The 24,586-nt window shown below is 55.4% G+C and overlaps 2 protein-coding genes across 2 annotated transcripts; both read left to right on the top strand.

Annotated features, from left to right (window-relative positions):
- On the top strand, positions 1 to 2,714 carry LOC128774579 (testis-specific Y-encoded protein 1-like). Its single transcript, XM_053893645.1, has 5 exons — positions 1 to 687; positions 1,908 to 1,985; positions 2,142 to 2,253; positions 2,392 to 2,537; positions 2,643 to 2,714. The coding sequence occupies exons 1-5, from the start codon at positions 1 to 3 to the stop codon at positions 2,712 to 2,714; spliced, it is 1,095 nt and encodes a 364-aa protein (XP_053749620.1).
- Positions 2,715 to 15,371: 12,657 nt separating this feature from the next.
- Positions 15,372 to 17,920, top strand: LOC128774561 (testis-specific Y-encoded protein 3-like; the record flags this gene model as incomplete). The annotated part of the gene is made up of 6 exons (XM_053893627.1): positions 15,372 to 15,554; positions 16,354 to 16,512; positions 17,205 to 17,282; positions 17,427 to 17,538; positions 17,631 to 17,776; positions 17,870 to 17,920. Coding segments are annotated over exons 1-6 (729 nt in total), but the record flags the coding sequence as incomplete, so codon positions are not given.
- Between the last annotated feature and the right edge of the window lie 6,666 nt (positions 17,921 to 24,586).

Genomic DNA, 24,586 nt, shown 5'->3' on the forward strand with positions numbered 1-24,586 from the left:
ATGGCCAGCGTGTCGCGGTCCGGACAAAGCGGAGATTCCCGCCGACCCTGGGCCCTGATCGTCCCGGATGCGAAAGGTGGAGAGTCCCGGCCCCGCGGGAATGCAGGGGCGCTGGAGGGCGTGGGCTGGCCGCAGTCCCCAGGTTCAGGGGCGGCAAGCGCCCATCCTGTGCAGGAAACCCAGGCCGGGTGTGAGATACAGGTGGCAAGCCCAGCGGAGGAATTGGTGCTGATATTGGATGACGGAATGGTGGCGGCTGAGGTGGTGATCGGGGAGGAGGAAGAGGACGGCGAGGCGACCAAGGATGAGGTGGCTGGAGAGGAGAATTCTGAGGAAGCCAAGCCAGAAGCAGAGGACATGCACGAGGAGGAGGAGGAGGTGGAAGTTGAGAGACAGCAGCAGGAGGAGTTTCAGGAGCAAGAGGAGAAGCGCGAGGCAGATGCAGAGGCGGAGGAGGGGCCCCAGCTCTCACAGCCGCTGCAGCAGCAAGAGCCAGCGCTGCGTCCTGCCTCAGCCCAGGACCCGCTGGCAGCACTGGAGCGTCTTCAGCTGGAGATCAGCGCTGGGAATGCCCAGGATTCCAGGGCCTTATGGCGGCTGAAGCGCAGGATTCTTCGGAGGCAGATTTCTTACCTGGATCACAGAAGGGCCATCATCAAGCACATCCCTGGCTTCTGGGCCCAGGCGGTATCCTTCCTTGTGCTGGTGGGTGATGGCGGGGGCTGTTGTGCAGGAGGGCTGGGCACTGAGAGCAGGGTGCCTCAGGGCGATGGCCCCCAGAGAGGAGAGCTGGGGAATGGTCCCTGGCCCTGGGTTGGTGTGGTCTGGGATCCAGTGTAAGGCCTTGGACAGGGGCGGTTGTTGGGGATGGGGGGACTTGGTGACTGGGTCTGTTTCCTCTAGGTCTCCGCCAACGTTGGCCTGCAGGCTGGTCTCAAATATTACTTGCAGACACGAGCCATGTGTCCCCATGCTACCAGAGCTAGGGTAGCACAAAGCAGCCTTCACTCAGAGCAGATAAGGCAAGGAAACATTTCGCTGCAAAATGGGAGAGTTACGCAGGCCGCACACCCACCTTCACATTCACAGGCTGTGCACGTTTCCTAGCAGTTCCTTCAAAAGAGAGCATTTCAGACACACACTCATGACCTTTAGTGGAACCACGCCACGCCCCTTTGCCAGACAGTAGGACGACTGAGACCCACTCCGAATGGGGTACAAGCTGCCTCCTCAGACCCTGACACACACACACACACACACACACACACACACACACACACACACACAGAGGATTCTCTCCTGGTATCTCCACCCCTGCTTCCCTCTCTGTCCTCAGGCTCCGGCTCGGTCCCACCCATGTCTTTCTCTCCGGACTGGCTGTGTCACTGTGTCTAATCCTTTTCCCTCCTCGGCCCTCCTCGTCCGTGCTTCTCGATCTCTTTCTCCCTCCCACACCCTCTGCTTGCAGCGTAAGTGTGCAGTCGGGTTCCTGTAAGCCATGTTATTCCATCTGGACTCAGGAGGCTGGTGACAACATAGGTCTTCACGGGAATATGCCAAGAAACCCAGCCGTGAGGAGGGGTCAGAGCACATGCCGACATCACAAGCTATGATGGGCTGCTGGCAGCCCACACAGGTCAGATATAGGAAGGAACTGTGAGGCGTGCAGGCAGTGGAGTCTCTCCCTGCTGTGTGCAGACAGCGTGGGAGGTACAGGAAGCCAACGGACTGCCCAGTGTCGATGGGGTCTGATGCATCTGCAGAGGCTGAGGAGTGTGGGGACTAGTGTTTCCTGGTCTTTCTGCACATGCCGTGATCTAGTCCCTTGCTCTTAGCCTGGGAGGGTTGGAGGGGGGCTGTGTCTGTTTCCACAGCATCTGAAGGCACAGCTCCTTGACACAGCACAGATTCTGAATCACCCCCAGTTGTCGGCCATGATCGGTGCCCAGGACAAAGACGTGCTCAGCTACGTGGTCGACTTGGAGGTGAGACCGGGGAGGCTGTGGCTGGGGGCCATCCCGTCGGGTGTGGGATTTGGGCAGGAGAGGGTGGGGCAAAGGTGCTCACCCTCACAGCCAGGCAAGTAGCTCAGGACCCCGAGGGAGGACACTTGCCCCCTCCTGTCCCATTGCTCACGGCAGGTGGAAGAAGTGGGCCATCCCAAGTACCGCTGCAGAGTGATGTTTTTCTTTGGGGCCAACCCGTACTTCCGGAACCCAGTGATCATTAAGGAGTATCAGCTGAGCTTTGCTGGTAGGGTGTGGGTCCCATGATGGTGCGGGGCAGGGGGATGAGGAGCATGAATCAGGGGCAGGAGGGAGGGGGAGGGGGAGGGGCAGGTGGGTGGGGAGGAGGCCATCAGCTTGCTCCTCAAATCCTCTCTTCCTGCAGGCTACGGGACATCGCGTTCCACTCCAGTCCAGTGGTTCTGGGATTATGAACGTGGAGCTCCCAGTCGCAGGCATGACCCCACCAGCCTTAACTTGTTCAACTGGCTGTGTGAGCACAGCTGCCCAGGGGCCAACAGGATTGCCGAGGTGGGGCCCCTGAGGCCTTCGTCAGCAGTGGGGATGTGGGTGGCCCCCGGCCAGAGAGGAGAGTGGGCTATGCCCAATGTGGCGCCGGCCTGTGTCCTCTTCCAGATCATCATCGAGGACCTGTGGCCCAATCCCCTGCAGTACTACCTGAGGGAGGAAGGGACCAGCAGACAGTGATCTGACGTGCTCACGTGTCGGTGAGAACCCCAGTATGCGGTGTGTTGACCTGCGTGTTGTATGGGCAAGGGAACGTGGGCCACACATTGGCTTGGAAATGGAAGGTCCGCCGACACAGGGACACAGGTAGCATGGGGAGAGGGTGGGAGGATGACAGGGGACCTGCAGAGACTCAGCTGCAAACACACAGAGGGTCGAAGCCTGCAAACCAAATGCAGTTGTGCTGTGGGCTGGGGCTTTGGAGAGCAACTGGGGAGGAGCAGTGCTTCACCACAAATGCTCCCCGTGGATGTCCGCCCTGTCCCGGGCTTCCCCCTGCTCCTTCAGTCTGGATTTGCCTGCCAGTCTTTGGGTCAGGAGCTGCCGTGTCCCCAGGCGCCACTGTGGTGAGAATCTCGCACTTCCTTCCATGTGCCCCACCACGCCATGTCCTCCCGCAACCCGACAGCCATTCTTAGAACTGGTCCAAGGCCATTGGGGGCTGGAAATGAATCCCTGGGTGAGAAAGCAAGGGGGATCGCAAAAGGGCGAGGCACAAGAGTGACACCATCTGGGATGTATCTGCAAATATCCCGTATCATTCTTGGTGTCTGTTGCGTGGGGGTGCGTGTGTGCGCGTGTACGCAAATGTGTCTGCGTGTGCCCACATGCGTCAGGGGCTCTGCATCTGTGTGGGCGTGAATGGCGCAGAGCTTCTATCTTTGCCCATGCAGAAACAATGGAGGACGCCACCAGTGCTGGAAGAGATGGGTGGATGAGTCTCCTGTCTTCTACGTGCCCCGGAGAGAATTGAGGAAGAGATAACGTGTGGCAGCCTTGAAGAGGTTCCACGATGTTTATGTGGACACATACAGGAAGCTAAAAACCCTTCTGTTTTTGTGTATGTGTTTGTGTGTGTTTATGGGGGACGCAAGGAGGCTCGACGAGAACGGGACCTGAGTGTGACTGTCCTAGCCGCTGCCCGGGTGATTCTGTGTGTGCAGGAGAGGTGCAGTACTGGGGTGGGGCCGGTGTTGCCATGTGCACAGAGGCCTGCCTTCTTGGGCAGGAAGAGCCTGGAAGGAGGAGGAGGAAGAGACAGACCTGTTATTTGGAGATTTATTGTATAGGCCAGAGCCGAAAGGCAGGGAAGGGGATTGCACAGTGGGACCAAATTGGTCCATTGGGTCGTGGTACAGTGTGGCCAGGACTCGGGGGGGTTTCATCCAGGACCCTTGCTCCCAGAGGGGTGTTGTGTCCTTGGTGAGATAGAATCCAGTCAGCAAAGCCTCCAGTCAGGATCAGAGCTAAGACCACATGTCCCCGGACAACTCAGGAGCAGGCAGCCTTCTCATAGTCGATGGCAGTATACCTTGCTGCTGCCTCCCACACCCGGGGCTCCTTTGACCCCGAGCCCTGTCCTCAGACAGTGGCTCAGGATGGGAGATGTGTGAGGGGGAGGGGCAGGTGTGGGTTGTGGGCAGCAGCGAGGCTTATGAGTGGGAATTCATGGAGAGAGTACGCACGAGGGCAGAGATCCAGCGTGAGTTCGTGCGAGTGTGTGTGGGCGTCTGTGGCAAACTGGGCCTGAGATCCGTGGTGGTGCCGGCAGTGTGAGCGTGCATATGTTCGTGCGATTGCGTAGCCGTGTGTCTCTGTGTGTGCAGGAGTGGGTGGTTAGGCCACTGGAGAGACAAGGAGAGACACAGCGGTCTGTGTGAATGAGGTGCTTATGTGGGACGGTCAGGTGCCAGAATACAAGAGTGCAGTCCCTTCCCTCCTGAGTCCTGATGGAAATCGCTGGGATGGGTGCAATCGTTGCTGTGCCAGGGGGCTCAAGTCAGGATGCAAAAGGGAGATTGGTGCAAGGTCAAGAGGGGGGCCGAGGGGAGGACAGCCTGTGTCCAGTGGCCAGTGGACCACTTGTGAGTAAGTGTGCTTGTGTGTGTGTTAGTGTGTGTCTATGTGGGAGTGAGTGTGTGTGTGTGTGTGTGTGTGTGTGTGTGTGTGTGTGTGAGTGGCTCTGGTGGGCCGACAGTAGCAAATACGTAGGGGCTACATGGTGTGCCCAGGCTTTGTGCACAGGGTAGCTAGGGAACCCAACCTGTCAGGCTACGTGGTGTGCAGAGGGCGTAGGTATTTCCCTGGAGGGAGCCGTCTAGCAAAAATCTCTGCTCTTGGCAGACGAGCCATGTTTTGTCGCCAGTCAGCTCTTCCTTGGGGCTCTCCTCTCTGCTTCCTGTGCACCAGGCCCAGGGAAAGGGAGGAGCTGGGACCCTAGACCTCAGGTGACTTGAGTCCCCCAGGGGTGCCATAGCAGGGTGGTGTGCGTGATCCATGTGTGGATGGGCAGGTGAGCAGCCTGCCAGCTGCTCTCTGAGGGGACAGTTCCTTGCCAGCAACACCTCTCCCCGCAGCACAAGATCACCACTGTCGCTGCAGCTGGGCTGGGGACATGTCAAGGTGTGTCCCAGAACTGTGTTCCCCTTGCATGTAAGTGGTGCCAGAATGCGCCTCTCAGTCCCTGTGCGGGTGACCCTGATTAGCCTCAGGCTTTGTCGACTCCTGGCCTCATGTAAATGGGGAACTGGGTTCCTTTCTCAGTGTCTCAGCGGTTGCATGTCGACAGAGGATGCTGTGGACATTGTGGTCAGGATTCTGACCGGGCTCCCCCCGCCCTGCCCCAAACCACAGTGGGCAGCACATGGCCCACTGTGTGTGCGCTTTGGGGAGGCTAAAGCCGTACAGCCCCTCCAGTATTCTTCTCAGGTGGTGGACGGTCAAAGGGGCCTAGGGAGGAACACTGGTCCCAGTCTGCTGCCGGCTGTGCCCACAGGTGTGTGTGCCCAGCTCCTTGACGCTGAAGCTGCAAGGCTTCCGCACTGCCCCCAAAGCCCCATCCCTAGAATTTGCGTGTGGGCCAGATGGAAGTGAAGTCCCAGTGACCCTGCGGGATCACAGCGGGTGGTCTCGTCTGTGCCTGGCCACCCACCTACCTGCCTTCCCCGCAGCCCGTGGCCCCCATACAGGGCTTTCGGTAAACACACGGCCACCGTCCAGCATGAGAGGAAAGGCTTGACGGTGTCCCAGTACCGCTGGTCATGTGTTGGCTGCTGCCAGCTGACAGCATGGAGACCCCATGGCCCAGTGGAGGATGTCCGACCTGTCCTACAAGGAACTGGGGACGACTGTACGGATGCATCAGGTCCCATGCAGTAACCTAGGCCTGACCTTATCCGCCTAGGGGGTGATCGAAGCGCCTTGGGGTCCCAGGCCTGGCATACGTGTCGGTGAGCTTCCTCCTGGATGGCGCTGCCGACACAAGGCTGGCTGGTCAGGGGTCGCGTGGGAGGCCCGTTGGGTCCCGGCCTCTAGGTCCGATACTGCTGTAGGTGTTGTTGAAAAGACAGAGCACGATATGACCATCCCTTGGGTGTCGCTGCACCGGGGATCCCGTCGCTGCTCCCAGGTTCCCACTACCGAGTCTCCCCGGGAGGCCTGGGAGGTTGCCAGGCTCCTTTTGCAGGGACACAAAGGCCTGTGAGAGCCCATCCGCAGGGTCCGGTGCTCATTGCGGATGACTTGGGGGCAGTGCGAGATCTATTGCTCCCGTCCTTAGAGGAGATTGTGGTAGTCTTAAGGGACAAAGATGTGCCTGGAGAATAGAAGGATGTCCAGAGGAAGCATTGGAGGAGGAAGAGGACGAGGAGGAGTAGGAGGATGAGGAGGAGTTGGAGGAAGAGGATTGGGAGGAGTTAGAGCTGGAAGAGAAGGGTGAATGATTGGGTGCAGGAGAGGGAACAAGTGGAGGAGGAGGATGTCCAGGATGAGGAGGAGCACGAGCCAAAGGAGCAGGAGCAGCTGGGGGAGGATGTTGAGGAGGACGAGAGCAGAGGGAAGAGGGTGGGGAGAAAAGATAGAGCCAGGGTTCCAGAGCATGAGTAGAAGTGTAGGAGCAGAAGGAGGAAGAGCCCGAGGAGGAAGAGGTGGAGGGAGAGGAGGAGCAGGAGGAGTTGGAGGAAGAGGATTGGGTGGGGTTAGAAGAAGAGGAGGAGGAGAAGGAGCAGTGAATGACTGGGTGCAGGAGAAGGACAAATGGAAGAGGATGATGTCCAGCACCAGGAAGAGGAGGATTACGGGCCAGAGGAGCAGGAGCAGCTGGAGGACGGAGTCGACTAGGACGAGAGCAGAGGGAAGAAGAGGTGAAAGGTCAGAGGTAGGGCAGGAAGGGCAGTAGCAGGAGAGGACCTGGAGAAGGAGGAAGAGTCCTAGGAGGAAGAGTTGGAGGAGGAGGAGGAAGAGGTGAAGGACGAGGAGGATCAGATGGAGGAAGAGGACTGGGAGGAGTTACAGGAGGAGGAAGACGAGTGAATGATCGGGTGCAGGCGAGGGAAGAAGTGGAGGAGGAGGAAGTCCAGGACGAGCAAGAGGAGGAGCACGAGTCGAAGAGCAGTAGTAGCTGGGGAGGAAATTGAGGAGGACGTGAGCAGAGGGAAGAAGAGGAGGAGGAGGAAAGGTAGAGCCAGGGCTGGAAGAGCAGTAGCTGCAGAGGGGGAGCAGAAGGATGAAGAGGCCCGAGGCTAAGACTTCCAATACTGTGTTGAATAACAGTGGAGGCGGTGGACATTCCTGTCTCGTTCGTGACTTGAGCTGAGAGCTTTTGCTCCTTGAGATGATATTCACGTTGGGTCGTTCATACATGGCTTTATGATCTCGATGTGTGCTCCTTCTATCCCTACTTTCTTGAGGGGTTTTACCAGGAAAGGATGCTGTATTTTGTCCATCACTCTGTCTGCATCGATTGAGAGGATCCTGTGGTTCTCGTCCTTTCTTTTATTGATGTGAGGAATCACGTTAATTGTTTTGCAGATGTTGAACCAGCCCTGCGTCCCAGGTACAAATCCCACTGGGTCGTGGTGAATAACATTTTCATGTATTGTTGGATCCGAGTGTCTAATACCTTGTTGAGGAGTTTTGCATCCATGTGCATCAGGGAAATTGGCCTATAGTTCTCCTTTTCAGTGGGGTCTCTTTCCGGTTTTGGAATCAAGGTAACGCTGGCTTCATAGAAAGAGTTTGGAAGTTTTCCTTCCATTTCTATTGTGAGAACAGCTTCAAGAGAATAAGTGTTAACTCTTCCTTAAATGTTTGCTGGAACTCCCCTGGAAAGCCATCTGGCCCTGCAGTCTTCTTCCTCCGGCAGGTTTTTGATTACTAATTTGATTTCTTTACTGGCGATGGGTCTGTTCAAATTTTCCTTTTCTTCCTCTTTCAGCTTTGGTAGTGTATACATTTCTAGGAATTTGTCCATTTCTTCCAGATTGCCCATTGTATTGGCAAATAATGGCTCCTAATATTCTCTTCTTATTGTTTGCCTTTCTGCTGTGTTGGTTGTGATGTCTCCTCTTTCATTCTTGCGTTTCTTTATTTGGGCCCTTTCCTTTTTCCTTTTCATCAAACTGATGACTGGCTTATCAATTTTGGTAATTCCTTCAAAGAAGCAGCTTCTGGGCTCATTGATCTGTTCTCCTATTTTGGTTTGTTTCTTTGTTTGTTTGTTTGAGGTTGTTTTTGTTTTTGTTTTGTTTGATTTTTGGTTTCAATAGCATTAATTTCCGTTAATCATTGTTATTTTCTGTCTCCTGAATGTTTTGGGTTTCGTATGGTGTTCTTTTTACAGCCTCTTAAGGCGTAAGGTGAGGTTGTGTCTCTGAGATCTTTCTTTCTTCTTTAGCAAGACCTGACTTGCTAGATAGGTCCTCTTATAACCGACCCTGGTGCGTCCCAGAGGTTTTGGGTTGTGGTGTTATCACTGACTTCCATATACATTTTCATTGACTTCCGTATACTTTTTATATTCTCTTTCAACCCTTGCTTAGCCCGTTCAATCTTTAGTAGGATGTTCTTCAGTCTCCCAGTATTTGTTACCTTTCCAAATTGTTTCTTGTAGTTGATTTCGAGTCTCTTAGTGTTGTGGTCTGAAAATATGCACGGTGTGACCTCGATCTCTTTGAACTTCCTTAGGGATGACTGTTTTCCCCAGCATATGATCTATAGAGGAGAATATTCCGTGAGCACCGGAGAAGAATGTATATTCTGCTGCTTTATTATGAAATGTTCTGAACATATCTGTGAAGCCCATCTTGTCCAGTGTGTCATTCAAAGCCCCCGTTTGCTTGTTGATTTTTCGTTTACATGATCTGTCTATTGCAGTGAGTGAGTGCATAGAAGTCTCCTCCTATGATGGCATTACTAAGAATGAGGTTCCTTATGTTTGCGTTTAATTGGTTTGTATATTTGGTTGCTCTCAAATACGCCACATAAATGTATCCATTTGCTAGGTCTTCTTGGTGGATAGACCCCTGAATTATGACATCATGGCCTTGTGTACCACTTGACACAGTCTTAAATTAAAGTCTAGATTGTCTGATAGAAGTATGGCTACTTTGGCTTTGTTTTGTTGACGGGTAGCATGACAGATGATTCTCCATCCCCTTCTTTTCACTCTGAAGTTGTTTTCACATCTAAAGTGGGTCTCTGGTAAACAGCATATCGATGGAACTTGTTTTCTCATCCATTCTGTTCCCCTATGTTTTTTGATTGGAGCATTCAGTCCACTGACGTTTAAAGTAGTACTGAAAGACACGATTTTATGGCCATTATCTTGTTTGAAGAGTTGGAGGAAAACATATCTATATATCTTTATATCTGTATCTACGTCTCCATCTCCATCTATATGTATATGTGTATGTGTATGTATATGTGTATGTGTATGTGTATGTATGTATATGTATATGTATTGTATTAACTGTATCTATATATCTATATCTATATCGATATGTATATGTCTATATACATCTATATATATAATTCTATATCTATTTGTATATATAAATATAATTATAAAGATAGATAGATAGTTAGATAGATAGATAGATAGATAGATAGATAGATAGATAGATAGATAGATATCAATTTCCCTCTGAGTGTCCCCCCTTAAAATTGCATGCAGGTGTGATTTAGCGGTCACAAACTCCTTTAAATTTTGTGTATCTGGGAACCTTTTTCCTCTGTTTCTATTTTGAATGATGGCCTTGCTGCATAAAGAATTCTTCACTGTGGATGTTTCTAATTCAGCACTTTGAACGTATCCTACCACTCCTTTCAGGCCTGCCAAGTTTCTCTGGATAGGTCTGCTGCAAACCTGATCTGTCTTCTCTTGTAGTTTAGGGACTTGTTTCCCTTGCTGCCTTGATGATTCTCTTTGCCTGAGTACTTTGTGAGTTTGAATATGATATGCCTTGCTGAGGGTCAGTTTTTGTTGAATCTGATGGGGTCCTCGGTGCTTCCTGGATTTTGATGGTGTGTCTTTCCCCAGGTTAGCAAAATTTCCCACTATGATTTGCTCACATAACCTTTCTACCCCTTTTTCTCTCTCTTCCTCTTCGGGACCCCTATGATTCTGATGTTGTTTTTCGTTCTGCATGAGTCACTGATTTCTCCAATTCTTCAATCGTGCTCTTTTCCTTAATCTCCCTCGATTTTGCTGCTTCCATAGTCTCCATAAGTTGGTCCTCTGAATCGCTGATTCTCTGTTCTGTCTCATCCATCCTTGACACCGCTGCATCCATCCGTCATTGCAGCCCAGTTATATCATTTTTAATTTCATTCTGGCCAGTTTTTACTGCATTTTTTCTCTGCACAAAGGGACTCTAATCTACATTGGACTGCAGCTAGTATTCTCATAATCGTGCTTCTAAATGCTGCTTCAGACATCTTGCTTGTGTCTGTGTTGGTTGAATCCCTGGCTCTCGTTTCTTCAGGCTCTTTCTTTCTGGGTGAATTCCTTCCCTTTGTCATTTTGAATGGAGAAAAGGAACTCATGAGGTAGAAAATTCAATGAAATATTCAAATTATAAAATGTTAAAAGTAAAAACTTAAAAACACACATGTGAATAATGGAATGAATGATGCTAGATTCTAGGCATGTTTCACCTGGGTGTTGAAAGTGGTTTTGACACAGGAGAGAAAAAAACGTGGGAGTGGAGAAAAATTTAGAAAATACTAATAAAAAATATTAAAAAGGGAAATGTTGTGAGAATTTGAAAAACCAATACACTGAAGTAGACTAAAAGGAGAAGATGGGAGTAAAATAGAATCTGTGAATATAGACACAAAAGGAAAGAATAATGTAGAAGAGTATTAAAGAAAGTTAGTAAAATTTCCACCTGCCCAGTCTCCTTCGCCTCTCCGCGCACAAAAGCACCTCCCTTCCCATGCCTCCTCGCTCTCCAAGTTCACTTCTGCATGCCACGTACCTGCTGAATTCGGTGGTTCAGGATATGCAGATTGCTGTGCTAATCCTCCAGTCAGTTTCCTGGGTGGGTAGGATGGTTTAGTGTTGGTCTGGCTGTATCTCATGCACGCGAGACACTTAAGAAGCTTCCATGCTGTCTGCCATCCGGGCTCCTCCCCAAAGAGGTGAGATCTGTAGCACCAGTTCTCCGATATGAGACATCCCACAGGAAAGTTGTGGTCGGTGACAAAGCGGAAAAGGGCATGTACCAAACAGGGAGGTCACCCTGGAGGGGGAGGCAGAGAACCTGCTCCAGACCTGGGAGGGGAGGCAGGGGCTCAAATGCTGGAGCCACGCCCACTGCCCTCCAGCTGATTGTTCCTGAACAGCAGCCAACTGTCTGGGTCTAGCCTGGAGCGCCTTCACCCCAAGGACCCATGGTCAAAAAGTTCACTGCCTCTGCCTCTGCCTCTCCCCCACCTCCACCGCAGCCACAGCCACAGCCACAGCCACAGCCATAGCCACTTCAGTGTCCGAAGGGCCACGGGGCCGTGGGCGTGCTTCCCAAATGCTGGTGGGCTCCAGAAGGAGGCAGCAGGCATTTAAAAACCTTGGGCCTTGACACTCCACCTGCTGGGCCTAGTCTGGAGCCTCATGCCTCAAGTTCCCACTCCTTCTGCTCTATGGCCCTAGCCTGAGGATGGGCTAGGGCCCCAAAGCAAGGGAGTCCTGTTCCGGAAAACGCTGAGATTCCTGACAATACCGGGCCTCCATTCTGCTGGAAGAGGGCGTTCGAGAGTCCAGGAATCGTGGCAACACCCCTGTCTCAGTCCCAGACAATTTCACTCATTCATACGCACTCACACGCACACGCACGGGCACGGGCACACACACACACACTCCCCCTCTGTGGCTGTCTCTAGTGGCGACTTACTCTCCTTCTTCGGCCTCCTTCCATGTCCCTCTGGCCTCTGTCTGTCTCTGAGTCCCTGTGATCATTTTCGTGAGGGAACGCTTCCTCCCTCCCGCACCTCCATCTCTCTTTCTCTGTCTCTGTGCTGTCCTTGCACAGTATCAGTGCATCTGGGTTTCCGTGAGCTGTGCGTGTCCATATGGACGGAGTAGGCTGCTGATGGCACAGGGCTGCAGGGGAACACACAAAGGAACGCACAAGTACCAGGGGTCAGAGCACATCCAGACCTCCTAAGCCGTGACTGCCTCCAGGCAGCCCACACAAGCTGGGTATACATGTGAACTGAGAAAGGTCAGTCCCTTGGCCCTTGCCCTGTAGGTTGCAGCCAGCTGGGAGGTACTGAAACCCAAGGGACTGCCCAGTGTTGAGAGGGTCTGAAGAAAGGGCAGGAGCCGAGGAGCCAGGGAACCTAGTCGTAGCTGGTGTTTCTCCACATGCCATGTTCCGGTGCCATTGGTACTGGAAGGTTGGTATCAGTTGTGGCTCTCTTTCCTTGGCATCTCAATGCAAGCTTCCGTGACCCAATGGAGGTCCTGAATCTGCCCTAGTTTTCAGCCAGGTTGGGCCCCAGGACAAATGCACGTGCTGTGTGAGGGGGGAAAGCAAGTGTGAGTCGTGAGGAGGAGCTAGCCTCGTGAGTGGGATGTGGCAGAGGGCATGAGTGAGTGCACAGGTCCACTAGAGTGTGTCTGTGAATGTATTGTGGCTGGCGCCTGTGAGTACTTTTGCCTGAGACCTAGCGTTTGTGCTGGCAGCGTGCACGTGTCTGTGTCCACGTGCCGCGTGGCCGTGCATCTTTGTGCCTGAGTGAGTGTGTGTAGGCCGTTGGCAAGCGAAGGAAAGAGACTGGGGGCTTTCCTGACTTGGTGAGTAAGGGGGGGCTCCCGTGCCAAAGTGCAGCGAGTGCAATCCCTTCGCGCCTGGGATCGACACGGAGCTAGCTGATCACCTTTCATGACGGGAGGAAAGCCCGGACTTTGCCTGGGTCCGCTCGTCCTGTGTTGCCTTGGCCAGGGGCAAGTTGGGGTTGGGCCACCCATGGCGCAGTGGAGGAGGACCAAAGTTCCCTGCAAGGAAGTGGGCGTTAGTGGAGGGAGGCAGCAGAGAGCATGAGTAAGTCTGGCCCTGCTCCTGGAGCGGCCTAGGGGATCATCGCAAGGCCTTGTGGTCCCAGCCAGGGTATGTGTCTCGGTGAACATCCTCCTGGATGACCCTGCAGAGACAGGCCTGGCTGGTCTAGAGTCCCTTGCGAAGTTGGGGCCCGGCCCCGGGACCCCAATACTGTGGTAGGTGTTGTTCAAACTGAAAGGCATTGCCTGCTTGTCCCAGACAGTCCCTGCACCTGGGACCCAGATTTGTTCCCACGTTCCTGCCACGGGGTCTCCCGGCGATGCGTGGGAGTTTGACAGGCCCCATTTCTCTGGAGGGAGTGAGTTGCATAGGTCAGGTGCACCAGGGTCTGGGCCTGCTTTCCTGTCTTGCCCACCCGCTACGTCCTCTGCTGAGGGCAGCTTGAGGGCTCACCACTGGACCTGTTCCTCTCCCTTTCTGGGTAAGAGTTTGCCTCTCTGTCGGTCACACTGGCCACCCCCTCTCAGCCCCCTACCACCTGTTCAGCCTCCCCCCATCCACCTGCGTTTCTATGCATTGCTGTCACCTGAAGCGGTGGTGTGCTGCCTCATATATCACAGCCACCCTGGAGCATTTCTGTACCCCGTTCGTATCCTGACATAGCCCAGCGAGTCTGGAGGAACCTCTTCTGTGTCACGGAAGCAACATGTTGGCCAGAGGGCCCGGCACACGAATTTGGAAATCCTAGAATCCCCCGCCTGCCTGGCAGCCTCCTGGTCCCATAAAGAGGTAGGGGAACACTGCATTCCACCAAAGGGAAAAGGCAATGCATGAGTGTGGTGCCTGGCCAGGCAATGCATCTCGAGCCTCCAATCCTGCAGTGGCTCTGTGTGGTGTGTGTGTGTGTAGCTTATGCTGTCTGACATAGACCGGCAGGGAGTCCACATCACCACTGCCCTGACAGGGAGGGAGACCACATCATCGCCCTCACTGCACACCGTCTGCAGCTTATTGCTTCCCCAAAGTGGTCATGTGGCTTCATGTAGACCCTGGGGCGTGTCCCTCACTTGGGTCCCAACACTGCATCCCCCAACCCCCCGATACCTCTCGGAGACCCTTGAAATCACGCTGCCTGTGGCACAGGGGGACAGTGTTTTGAGCCAGCGCCCACGCTCATGGCAGCCTGCCGCCTAAGTGAGTGGTAAAGGAAATGGGACCAGGATGAACAGACATACGGCCAACGAAGGCCTGGGGAGGGTCCCTGTGAGAAGATGGCCAAGCATTGTGGGAGGAAGGGGACCGCTGTCTGTGGGACAGACACAAGCTCCAGGAATCCCAGGGCCCACGGTCACGGGTCTTTCCTGTGCACTGCCACACACGGGAGCAATGGGCAGCCCATCATGAGAGGGGGGTGTGTGCTTGCCAGTGTGTCACTTTCCAGGCAACGGGGACAAACGGCAAGAGCGGCGCGCATGATACGCAGCCTCCCCTAGTGTGGCGTCCTCTCCACGTCACACACCTCTGGTCACCGACCTTCCCTAGCCGGTGCACTGCTAGACTGCTGTCATGACATACATGTCTTCTGGGAGCAAGGATGGACGTAGAGAGTATGCAAAGGAGGCTGAGCAGATGGAAAACCGGGGTGCACAGACAGCAGGCGCACAGCTGACATGCGTCTCCCGGACAGCCAAGGTGATCCGCTGAGTGGATTTGTCGGACTAGGGGCACAATGAACAAAGGTGGCGGTGTAAATGGGCAAAGCGGGGAGGTCCCCCTTTACCCGTGTGTGTAGATAGCCGCGTGCCCAGCGCAGCGTGGAATGCAAAGGTCGCTTTCGCATGGCCAGAAGCCAAACAGGGCACCCAGAGCGCACAGAGGGCCGGCTGCAAGCCCCCCGGAGGAGTTGCACTGCACGGGGCCCAGAGCCTTCCTGCCTATGCAACAGACGCGCCCCAGTTTCCGGGTGACCTAGGGGCGGGACCGCCGAAGCCACGCACGCCACCGTCCCTATGATTGGTCCTGAAGGCAGTGAAGCGGCCTGGGCGTGGCTTGGAGCTCCCTCAGCCTCAAAGCCGCAGGCGCACACCTCTCACCACAAAGGCCTCCGAGGCAGCATCGGCATAGCGATAGCCACCGCCGAGGCATCCTGGGTACAGCACCATGCGCATGCGCATGCGCATGCGCCCCCTCGACCTTTGGGCTCTGGGAGGAAGGGGGAGCGAGTTGCCAGCCATTGCCCTCAGGGCTCCACTCACTGGGTCTGGGGAGGGGGGCCGTGCTTTCACCTCCCGCTTCGTCGTCGGTAGGAGCCACAGTTGGTGTCTCGGGCCGGGGCCGCATGTTGCACGACTCGTGTTTCCGAAACACTGGGGATGCCCGGAGCCCCCATGCCGCCTTCGACCGGGAACGGGGCGGTCGAGAGACGAGGGCCCGTGGGGACACTGGGTCTCCGGCAGGGCCGGAGGTGCCGCAGGCCGAAGGCTCGCAGGCCACAAGCGAACAGCCTGTGCAGGAAGGCCAGGCCCGACCCGAGAGGCAGGTGGGCGGCCCCAGCGAGATATCGGTGCCGCTGGTGCATGACATAGTGGCGGTGGAGGCGCTGTGGGGCCTGGCGGAGGAGGAGGTTGAGGTGGCGGCCGCGGAAGAGGACGCGCCTGGGGCAGAGGGGCATGAGCAGAGGAAGAAGGGGGAGGAGGACGAGGAGCAGGAGCCGGGGAAGGAGAAGGTCCAAGTTCACGAGGAGGAGGACCTGAAGGGCGAGGGGGAGCAGCAGGACCAGAAGAGCAGAAGGAGGAGGAGGAGGAGGAGGAAGAGGGGGAGAGGCAGCAGGAGTAAAAGATTAGAAGGAGGAGGAGCAGCAGAAGCCCAAGCAGAAGGAGGAAGAGCGGAAGGAGGAGGAGTTGGCGGAAATGAAAGGGGAGGAGCAGGAGCAGCAGGGTATAGAAGCGGGCGCGGCGGCGGCCACGGCGCCGGCCGCGGCTGGTGGCGGTGGAGGCATTGGCGGCGGCAGTGGCAGGGGAAGGGGACCAGGAGGAGGAGCAGGAGGAGGAAGGGAAGGCGTGCGAGCCATTAAAGGGAGAGCAGAATTGCAAACCGAGGAGGAAGAGGAGCAGGAGAAGGAAGCGCTGGAGGAGCAGCAGCAGGGCGAGGAGGAGGTGGAGGGCAAGGAGGACAAGGAGGAGCGGGTGGAGGAGGAACAGAAGCCGAGTGAGCAGGAAGGCCGATGGGTGGAAGAAGCCCAGGAGCTGCAGGTGAAGCAGGCTAAGAAGGAGCAGGTAGAGTCAGGCCTCCGTCCTTGCCCTTCCCCACTGGAGGCTCTGGAGGCTCTGGAGGCCCTTCAGATAGAGCTACAGCCGGTGAATAAACAAGCCAGCCGGGAGCACGCTCGACTCAAACTCAGGATGTGGCAGAGGCGGCAGCGACATCTGCAGCAGAGAGGTGCCCTTATCCAGGGCATCCGTGGTTTCTGGGCCAAGGCTGTATCCTTCCTGCTGCTGGTGGAGGGTCCACAGGGGGCTGGGCTTGCGCAAGAGGAAGGAAAGGGAGGTGCCATTTAGAGGAACCCAGGACAGGGACTGGAGCTAAGCCACGCTCCAGTGGCCGGGAACGTGCAAACGTGATCCCATCCGGTGGTCCTGGCTCTGCAATGAGTGTGGGAGGAGGGCAGTGCCGGGGTGGGGGAGGCATGTGTGCTTTACGTCGCACCTGGCACGGAAACAGCGCTGGGAGAGTGGGGAGTGGCGGTGGAGGTCCAGGCCAGGTCGGGGAAATGACCGAGGGCTTCTTCCCACACAAAGCCGCGTGGGGGCACGTTTCTGGGTCCCGCTAAGCATCTTGCTGCGGGGAAGGCGATGTGAATGCCCACTGGTCGGCGCGAGACCGGATGTGTGCTGTCTGGCTGTGTGGAAGTAAGCGTCCTCAGTGTCCTCACGAGCACAGAAAGCTAGGCGTGGTTGCGGGCGTCTGGGCATGCACAGCCTCCTGTGCGTGTCTAGCAGAGCCCTGCGCGATCCTGAGACCCCGTGGGCCTGGACGCAGCCTGTGGGGAGGGCTTGAGACCCTGGGGGAGGACGCCAGTCCCGGGGGGAGGACGCCTGGATGCTGTCCACACTGGTTCTCTGGTTCGAGCTCTCTCACGCCCAGCACCTGAAGGCTCTTTGACCTGCGGCAGTTTGTGAACCACCCTCAGATGTCAGCCCTGATTAGTAAGCCCGATGAAAGCATGCTTCGCCACATGACCAATTTGAAGGTCGGCCTGGGAGTGGGAGGTGGTGTGGGTGGCTGGCTGTGTGGGGAGGGGAGGTGGTGGGGAGAAGTGATGTGTTCCTTCCTCAGGGGAGGGCGGGTCTCCTGGAACAAGATTTCACATTTCTGCCCCACTGTACCACGGCAGGTGGAGGAACACAAGTTTCCCAGGGAATGCCGGAAGATCCTGCTGTTTTTTGGCAAGAACTCCTACTTCCAGAATGAAGTCGTTACGAAGGAGTATGTCCTAGGCCTTGATGGTAAGTGTCCACTGACTGCATGGGCGGCAGTGGGTGCAGGGTTGAATGTGATTAGTTCTCTGGCGCCTTCTCACATACTCGTCTTCCTGCAGGGTATAGGGCGTCTCATTCCAGTCCCATCCAGTGGTACCCAAGGTACAGACAGGAGGCCTACAGACGCAGGCATGACAACAGCAGCCTCAACTTCTTCAACTGGTTCTCTGACCACAGCTTTGCCGGCTCTAGCAGGATTGCTGAGGTGGGGCCCTGTAACAAGGAAGGGAGGTGATTTTCATGGGTTCCCCCACTGCGTGGGATAGCTACCTGAGGCCTGGCCTGTCTCCCCTACCAGATAATCATAGAGGATCTTTGGCCCAACCCCCTGCCGTATTTCAAGATGAAGGAGGCCCCAGGAGAGAGAACTGAGAGGGAAAGAGGTGAGCAGCCAAGGGTGTGGGCACGGAAATGTGTGTCATGGGGTCCAGGGCACAATTCTCTTCTGCATGGAGGCACCGAGACTCACAGCGGCACAGGAGGTGACCCCAGGTCAAAAGGGCATCAGCCTGAGACAGGGAGTCTTAAGAAGTAACGTGTCAAAGAGGCTTTGCCCCTTTGGGGAGCCTGAAGGTGGGAAGGGGGCTAGACAAAAAGAATGAGCAAAGCGGGACAAACAAAGCTGGCTCATCACATAGCACGGTGACAACTGTCATTCCCGGACCATGAACCCCACCCTCAGGCCTCCTACCACCATCCCACATGTTGTCTGGCTTCTGGATCCCCTTGTCAGCTTTGGCACAGCTTATCACACCCTCCCATCCTACTTTCCGTTTGGAAACATTCAAGCAACCTTACTCAGGGCCAAGATAAGACTCTCACCTGTCCTGTGTGTGTGTGTGTGTGTGTGTGTGTGTGTGCGTGTGTGTGTGTGTGTGTGTGTGTGTGTGTGTGTGTGTGTGTATGTGTGTGTGTCTGTCTGTCTGTCTGTCTGTGTGTACCCATATATCCCAGGGATATGCACGATCTTGAGAAGAGTATGAAGGAGCGTCGCACTTCATCGACCCCAGTGGAAACCCTTCCGATGCTCACCGATGGTCCACAAGATTCTCCTGGCCATGAAATAAGGACAAGGGTGGTGGTGACACGTGGCGCAGGGCGGGGGTCCAATACATTTGAAGAAATATAGAATGGGAGATAAACAGCATGAAGTGTTTGTGTGTGTCTTCCTCTCAGGTTCGCTCTGGGGCGTGTCCATGTATACATGCGGCTGTCCAGAGGTGTAAGTGTTCTGTGCCTGCACATTGGAGTTCCAAGGAAGGGCGGGACGTAGGACATTGTCCGTAGGGATGGGTCACACATTGGGATTGCATGTGAGGTCAGTAAGATTGAAGCAATGGGGACTTGAGTGAGGGAGGCCAGGGCACAAACCTGAGAGAAAGGCCAGTGCCCAGGTTCATAGCTTTCCTGTGAAAATGAGGAAATTCAAGGAAACGGAGAGGCCAGCACAGGCCAGGGATGTCCAATATTCAGGGATTGGGCATGTCCATGATGGTGCCCCCAGAATCCCGCATGGGGACACCCTCAGTCATGTTGACTGAACCGCCACACAGGGAGGAATTCCCAGGGTTGATTACCCTCTGGTTTTCAGACGTCTACCAATGCAGACTGTCTTGTGGACAAGGTCAGGATCTCAGGACCAGCCACACATATTTGAGGGATTGTGAGCAGGTTGTAAGATTGGCGTCCAGGGGAAGGAACCGAGGGACCAGAGGCAGAGTGGGTGGGTAAGACCGATGAAGTTCTGCTTCAGGCAGAGTTGACAGGGACAACATACACACTGCAGAGAAAACAGCCCACTACAGTCTCACGCAACTCCAAAATCACAGCGAACTTTTCTGGTTCCACTTCCTGAAGCTGAGCCTCCCAAACACCGCTTCACTTATTCTCACACACACACACACACACACACACACACACACACACACACACACACACAAGACTCCTGAAGGAGTCCTAGTGCTGATGCCCTTGTGTGAACTTTGCTGTTTCTGAAAAGACCTCTGGTTACGAATGGGTGGCCCGGATTGCAAGCCAACAGAGGGGAGGGTCGCGGGGAGGTGGGGCTCTTCAAGGGCACGAACACGCCAACCTCTCCCGTGTGCCCTCTGCCCTCTCATCATCAGCCGTGATGAGTCGGGTGATGCTCTTCCTCTGTGTCCACAGGCTTAAGCCGTGTGTCCAACACGCCATGTGAGACTTGTGAGAAGACTCCCAAGTGCAAACACCAGCAGGCGCTCAGGGAGGTCGCCTCGTCCCAGGCAGCCTGTGTTCCTTTGCCTGAGTGCCAGGACAAAGGCTGCCTCAGCCACATAGGGAACGATGGACTTGTGAGGCCTTAGCATTCTGTGCAGAGGTCCCCGGCAGGCCTGGAGCTTAGAAAGGACTGGGACGAGCCTCACCTGCGAAGACGTGAGTGCTGGGATACTCCTTACACAGCAGATGGCTGCTTGCCAGAGATGTCTGTGCTAGGGATGGGGCAAAAGCTCCACCGTGCGAGCAGTGCAGTCGACAGAGTTCAGCCTTGTCCATCGCAGGCTCTTCTGTATCCCCATGTAACACGGCCCCCAGCACAGCGTGCCTGACACTGACCTCCCGACACTAATATTCCTGTCTCCCAAGCTGCCCAAGCTCCCCAGGATCCCCACTGCACAGCTCTGCAGTACAAGAGCCTTCTCTGCAGTGGCTCTATTCCAGAGAAGGCGTGGGCAGTCCCAATGCATGGAGGCCTCTTGCCCCTATCATATGCAGACAACACGGTCAGCGGGGTGTCAGCACGCTGTGGAGTTGAGGATCTGTGCGACCAAGCCTTACCTCTTCCAGGGCAGAGGCTGTCGCACTCTCTAGAAGGGAAGGCAGGCCTTTCTCTCGCTGCTGTCTGCACACTGGCTGGACAGGCACGTCTTCTCAGCTGCTTGATGGGTAAATGTCAGGGTACCCTGGAAAAGCTCCCAGTGCTGACCCGAGTCTTTGGGTGTGAACATCCAAAGAAAGTATGGCCAGTGATTGTGCAGTGGGAATACGGCCTCAGTGGTCATGAGGCTGGGCCCTTTGGGGCATCTTCCTGCACAAGCAGGCCGTTACTTGATAGGTCTTGCCGAGCAGGAACACTTTAGGGGACAGGTGAACACAGGGTCCCCCACATGTTAATATCTCCAGCCAATACCTCCTTAGGGGCCAGGGTGACGTTTCCGCCCGGCCTGTCCCAAAGACAAGGTACGGACAAGGTGTGGGTGTGGAATGCACTCACGGCACCCAGAGCCAAACCCTCGAGTGTGGACACTTGAGGTCCGTGGGCAGAGGCCTCGGTGCTCTGTGTCCGAGGGATTACAGCCCTCATGCTGCACACCCGGCATCCCCGGGTGTCCTCCCGCATCCGCAGCTCTCCCCGGGGAGCCCTAGGGTCCAGGAGCTGCTAAACCCCCTGCACAACTGTATCTGCTGCCCAGCGGCCTCTTCCACCCCAACATCAGCGTGTGTGGGCTCCAGAGTGCTGTCCCTCGAGAGAGGACACCCTCAGCAATTCAGGAGCCTTCTGACTTCCATGTCTCTGAACCACACGTGTCTCATTGGCCTGTCGGGATCGTCACGTTGTTCTCTGTTCACAGGAAATGTCTCGCATTGCCTGTGCTCCTCTGTCTCCCTGAGTGAGCCCTGGCGTGTTTGTGTCTTTTCCTGGCTTTGCCTGTGCCGACACCTCTCTGGTGATGCCTCCTTGCCTGGCCTAAGTGGGCACAGCTGTACCCGTGTAACCGCCTTCGTCTCTGCACACCTGTGTGTTGGGTCAGCTGTGGCTCTGGTGGCCTGTCTTGTCTTTGGTGTATGCTTCTGCGCTTGAGTGTGCTTCCCTCTGCATTCAACCCCTTTCTTCCACTGACAGATCCAGTTGCTGTCCTGCTGTCAGGTGGAGGGGCTTCTGCGTGTTCTGTTCTATGTTCCAGGAGCCAGAAATCCTTCCGTGCCTGTAGGACCTTCGTCAGAGGATTGGCCATGCACTCACTGCCAGCCAGTTAATGTCCCCAAATGCAGCTGGCTTGCTGTGAGCATTCCGTCACACCTCTATTTTCTGTCCTTCTGTTTTCAAACCCTTTGCGCCCGAGGGGCTCAAACGTCACTGGCCTGCACATTGCAGATGCAGGCGTAAATTGTGAAAAGCGGACCGGCAACGTTTTCCCACTTACTCTTTTGCCACGTGGCATGTTCCTGGCTGGGAGAGACTTCCCCCTGCCAGTGTGTGTCTCGTTTCCGTGTGCCTCCTGTGTGTTCTGGTCCCTAATTTGTCCATTACGTCCTACCTGGGAGTCTGATCCATGTTTGCAGGAACGAGGCTGACACCTTTGACTGCTGGGTTCTGAGCTCAGCTTAGTCCACCAGGACTAGTGCGTGCCTGAGGGACACAACGGGCAGTGACGGATGTGCCCGTATCCTTCACGTGCAAGCGCTCCGTCCAGCCACCTTCACCGGGACATTTCTCAGCGACCCCTCTTTGTGTGTGGTGAGAGCGCTTGCCTCTGAGAAATCTGACGAGGCGGTGAAGCATTGCTTACGGCTGCCCTGTGCAAGTTAGATCTCCAGAACTCATGCACATGGCATGACTGCATCTTCACACCCGAGCCCCGACACCTCCTCATCGCACCCTCCCCTGATTAGCACCACTCTACTCTGGTGGACTGCATGCCTTTAACTCCTTTAGTCTCCTCAGGAATCCATCAGGCAGGGCTCACCACCACTGTGCTTCTGTCAGGGGCTGGCTTCTTTCAGTGAGCCCAGTGCTTTCTGCACTGATGCTCAATGCACCCGCAGAAGGGTGAGCCACACTAAGCCCGGCGGCAAACCCTTTGGCCCTACGTTTCCCACACGTGTGCCTGGTGACAGAGGTGCACAAGGAGCCCGCCTGCATGCGTCTCCCAGGTCCTCCACAGGGTACAAAGTACCGCCTCAGGAGGCTGATCCGCATCAGATGGGCATAGCTCTGCTTGCACGTGTTAGCCTTTCGTATCATACAGGCAGCCCAGACTTAGAAATCCTGCTACCTGCTTACAACTATCCAGCCCTCGTGCTTCTGCAGACGCTCTGTGTCTGTACAGACATTTGAGTCACGGTCTCGTGACCTTCCAATACAGCTTGATGGTCTGTCCTTAGCTTACAGCCTGGGATGCGGTTCTCACTCATTGTCCTCCCCTCGGGTGCGAGTTTCCTCCATCACTGTGGTGGAAGGTAACCTTTATCACCATACGTTGGCTTGAAATTACTGGGCGGATCACCTGTCTGCGTCCGGGGATCCGAAGGAGACCTTGGCTCTTTTGCTCACGGTCCACCCTTTCTCTGTGATGAGTCGCTTTGGATGAGAAGCTTGCCAGAGGCGAGGGGGCCTCAGAGTTGAGCACATTTCCTGGGCATCTGTGAGAACTTCGTTGGTTCCACTCGGAAAGCATTGACATTCATGGATGTGCAGCCTCTGCTTTTGCTTGAATTTGCCGAGCTTTGGGACGTGATTTCTTCCCGCATGTGCTGTGCCTAAATCTCTGCTGTGTCTTTCCGGCAGTCCCGTTTGCTGTCTCCTGCTGGTAAGTACAGGACTTCCAGCAGCCCTGTGGGGAACGGGTCCTTGTTTTCTTCCCTGCGGTGCCCTCTTCCTCACCCCGAATGACCTCACTGCAGCTTCCTCCTAGTTCAGCGATCGTTTCAGACTGCCCTTAAGGTCCAGGTGGGAGCGGTGCCTTTTGTGCTGAGGGCTGACCACTGTAGAGCATTCGTCTCTGTGCAAATTGCACAGGTGAATTTCACCAGGTGAAAGAGAGTGCACACTGCAGTTGCCCTGTCTTCAGAGTCAGCCCACCTGTCTCCGCCTCGGCTGCCCCTGCTCTCCTTCCTCCTACCCTCTCCTTGCCTCCCCCTCCCTTGTCTTCTTCCTGTCCCTCCCTCCCACTTTCCTTCCAGCTCTCTTTGTCTTCGTCTCCCTCCTCTCCATCACTAATGCCTCCCCCTGTCTCCGCCTGTCTTCCTTGTAATAGGTGCCCCTCTGTCTCTTCTTGTCTTGCTCCTCCTCCCTGTCTCTCCCGCCAATCTCCCCGGACTCTCCCTCTCCAGGCTGGTCTTCCCCTCCACTCGTCCTTCCTTCATCTGCTCTGCTAGCACGTGTCTCTCTCTCTCCCTCTATAGCTCTGTCTCTCTGTGTGTCTCTTTTTCACTGTCTCTCTCAGTGGACCTTCTGTGTCTGGGTGCATGCTTCTTCAGAATTCTTGTTGGTGCCTGGGAAATGGGAAGGGAACTCGTCTGCTTTCGTGTGTACTAGTGAAAGCAGGCACGGGGCTTTCTCAGAGACAGACACAGACAAGTCTGCAATTCTCGGTGAAGGGCCCCTACGTGCCCTGCGTGGTTGGAGTCGTCCTCCTTTTAGTGGAAGGTTAGATTTCAGGACCGGAGCAAGCTGCTAAATCCTACTACCCCATCTCCCTGGCGCTCTGTACGGAGATCAGTAGGGCACCAGTGGCAGATGGTGCTCTGGGGGTTGTTCTTTGCTCTGCATTGCAGTGCAGTGAGGTCTACTGAGCTGTGTTCTTGCAAGGACATGGCGGTGGGGTGGGTCTAGGGTGGGTGTCACTGGTTCTGGGTGGGCACCCACCTTACCGCCGCCCTCAGCCTGACGGCCAACGAGGAGATACCGTGGGGACGGCCATGTGGCCCCGGTAGGCGTGACACTAAGGACTTCTCCAGGCTTTGCCCCAGCTTCATGAAGAAGGGGCAAGGCACGGAGCAGGGAGTGGCTCACGGCGTGGACGATCCTGTGCTGAATGCTCTGGTGCCCGTAGTGAGGCCTCTGGGGAAAGGGTGTACAAGCGACCACAGACTGCGCGATACCGGGGACCTCGCAAGTGAAGGCTGGAAGGTGACAGCGCTGAAGAGGACATGCGGCAAACGGGGGCCACGCTGGCACCTTGGCACTCGCTCCAGAGCCTGGACCGGCCATTGGCGCGCGCTTGCTGGCGGCCAGCACCCTGTCTTGCTGTCTTGC

This window comes from Panthera pardus, unplaced genomic scaffold (assembly GCF_024362965.1).
Source record: "Panthera pardus isolate Hobbes unplaced genomic scaffold, ASM2436296v1 HiC_scaffold_333, whole genome shotgun sequence".
Classification (NCBI taxonomy): domain Eukaryota; kingdom Metazoa; phylum Chordata; class Mammalia; order Carnivora; family Felidae; genus Panthera; species Panthera pardus.

Bases quoted from the DNA above. Each gene is read 5' to 3' on its own strand.
- LOC128774579 (XM_053893645.1), top strand. From the start codon at position 1: ATGGCCAGCGTGTCGCGGTCCGGACAAAGCGGAGATTCCCGCCGACCC. The intron at 1,986-2,141 runs GTGAGACCGGGG...TGCTCACGGCAG, and splicing joins GCTACGTGGTCGACTTGGAG to GTGGAAGAAGTGGGCCATCC. The intron at 2,538-2,642 runs GTGGGGCCCCTG...GTCCTCTTCCAG, and splicing joins GGGCCAACAGGATTGCCGAG to ATCATCATCGAGGACCTGTG.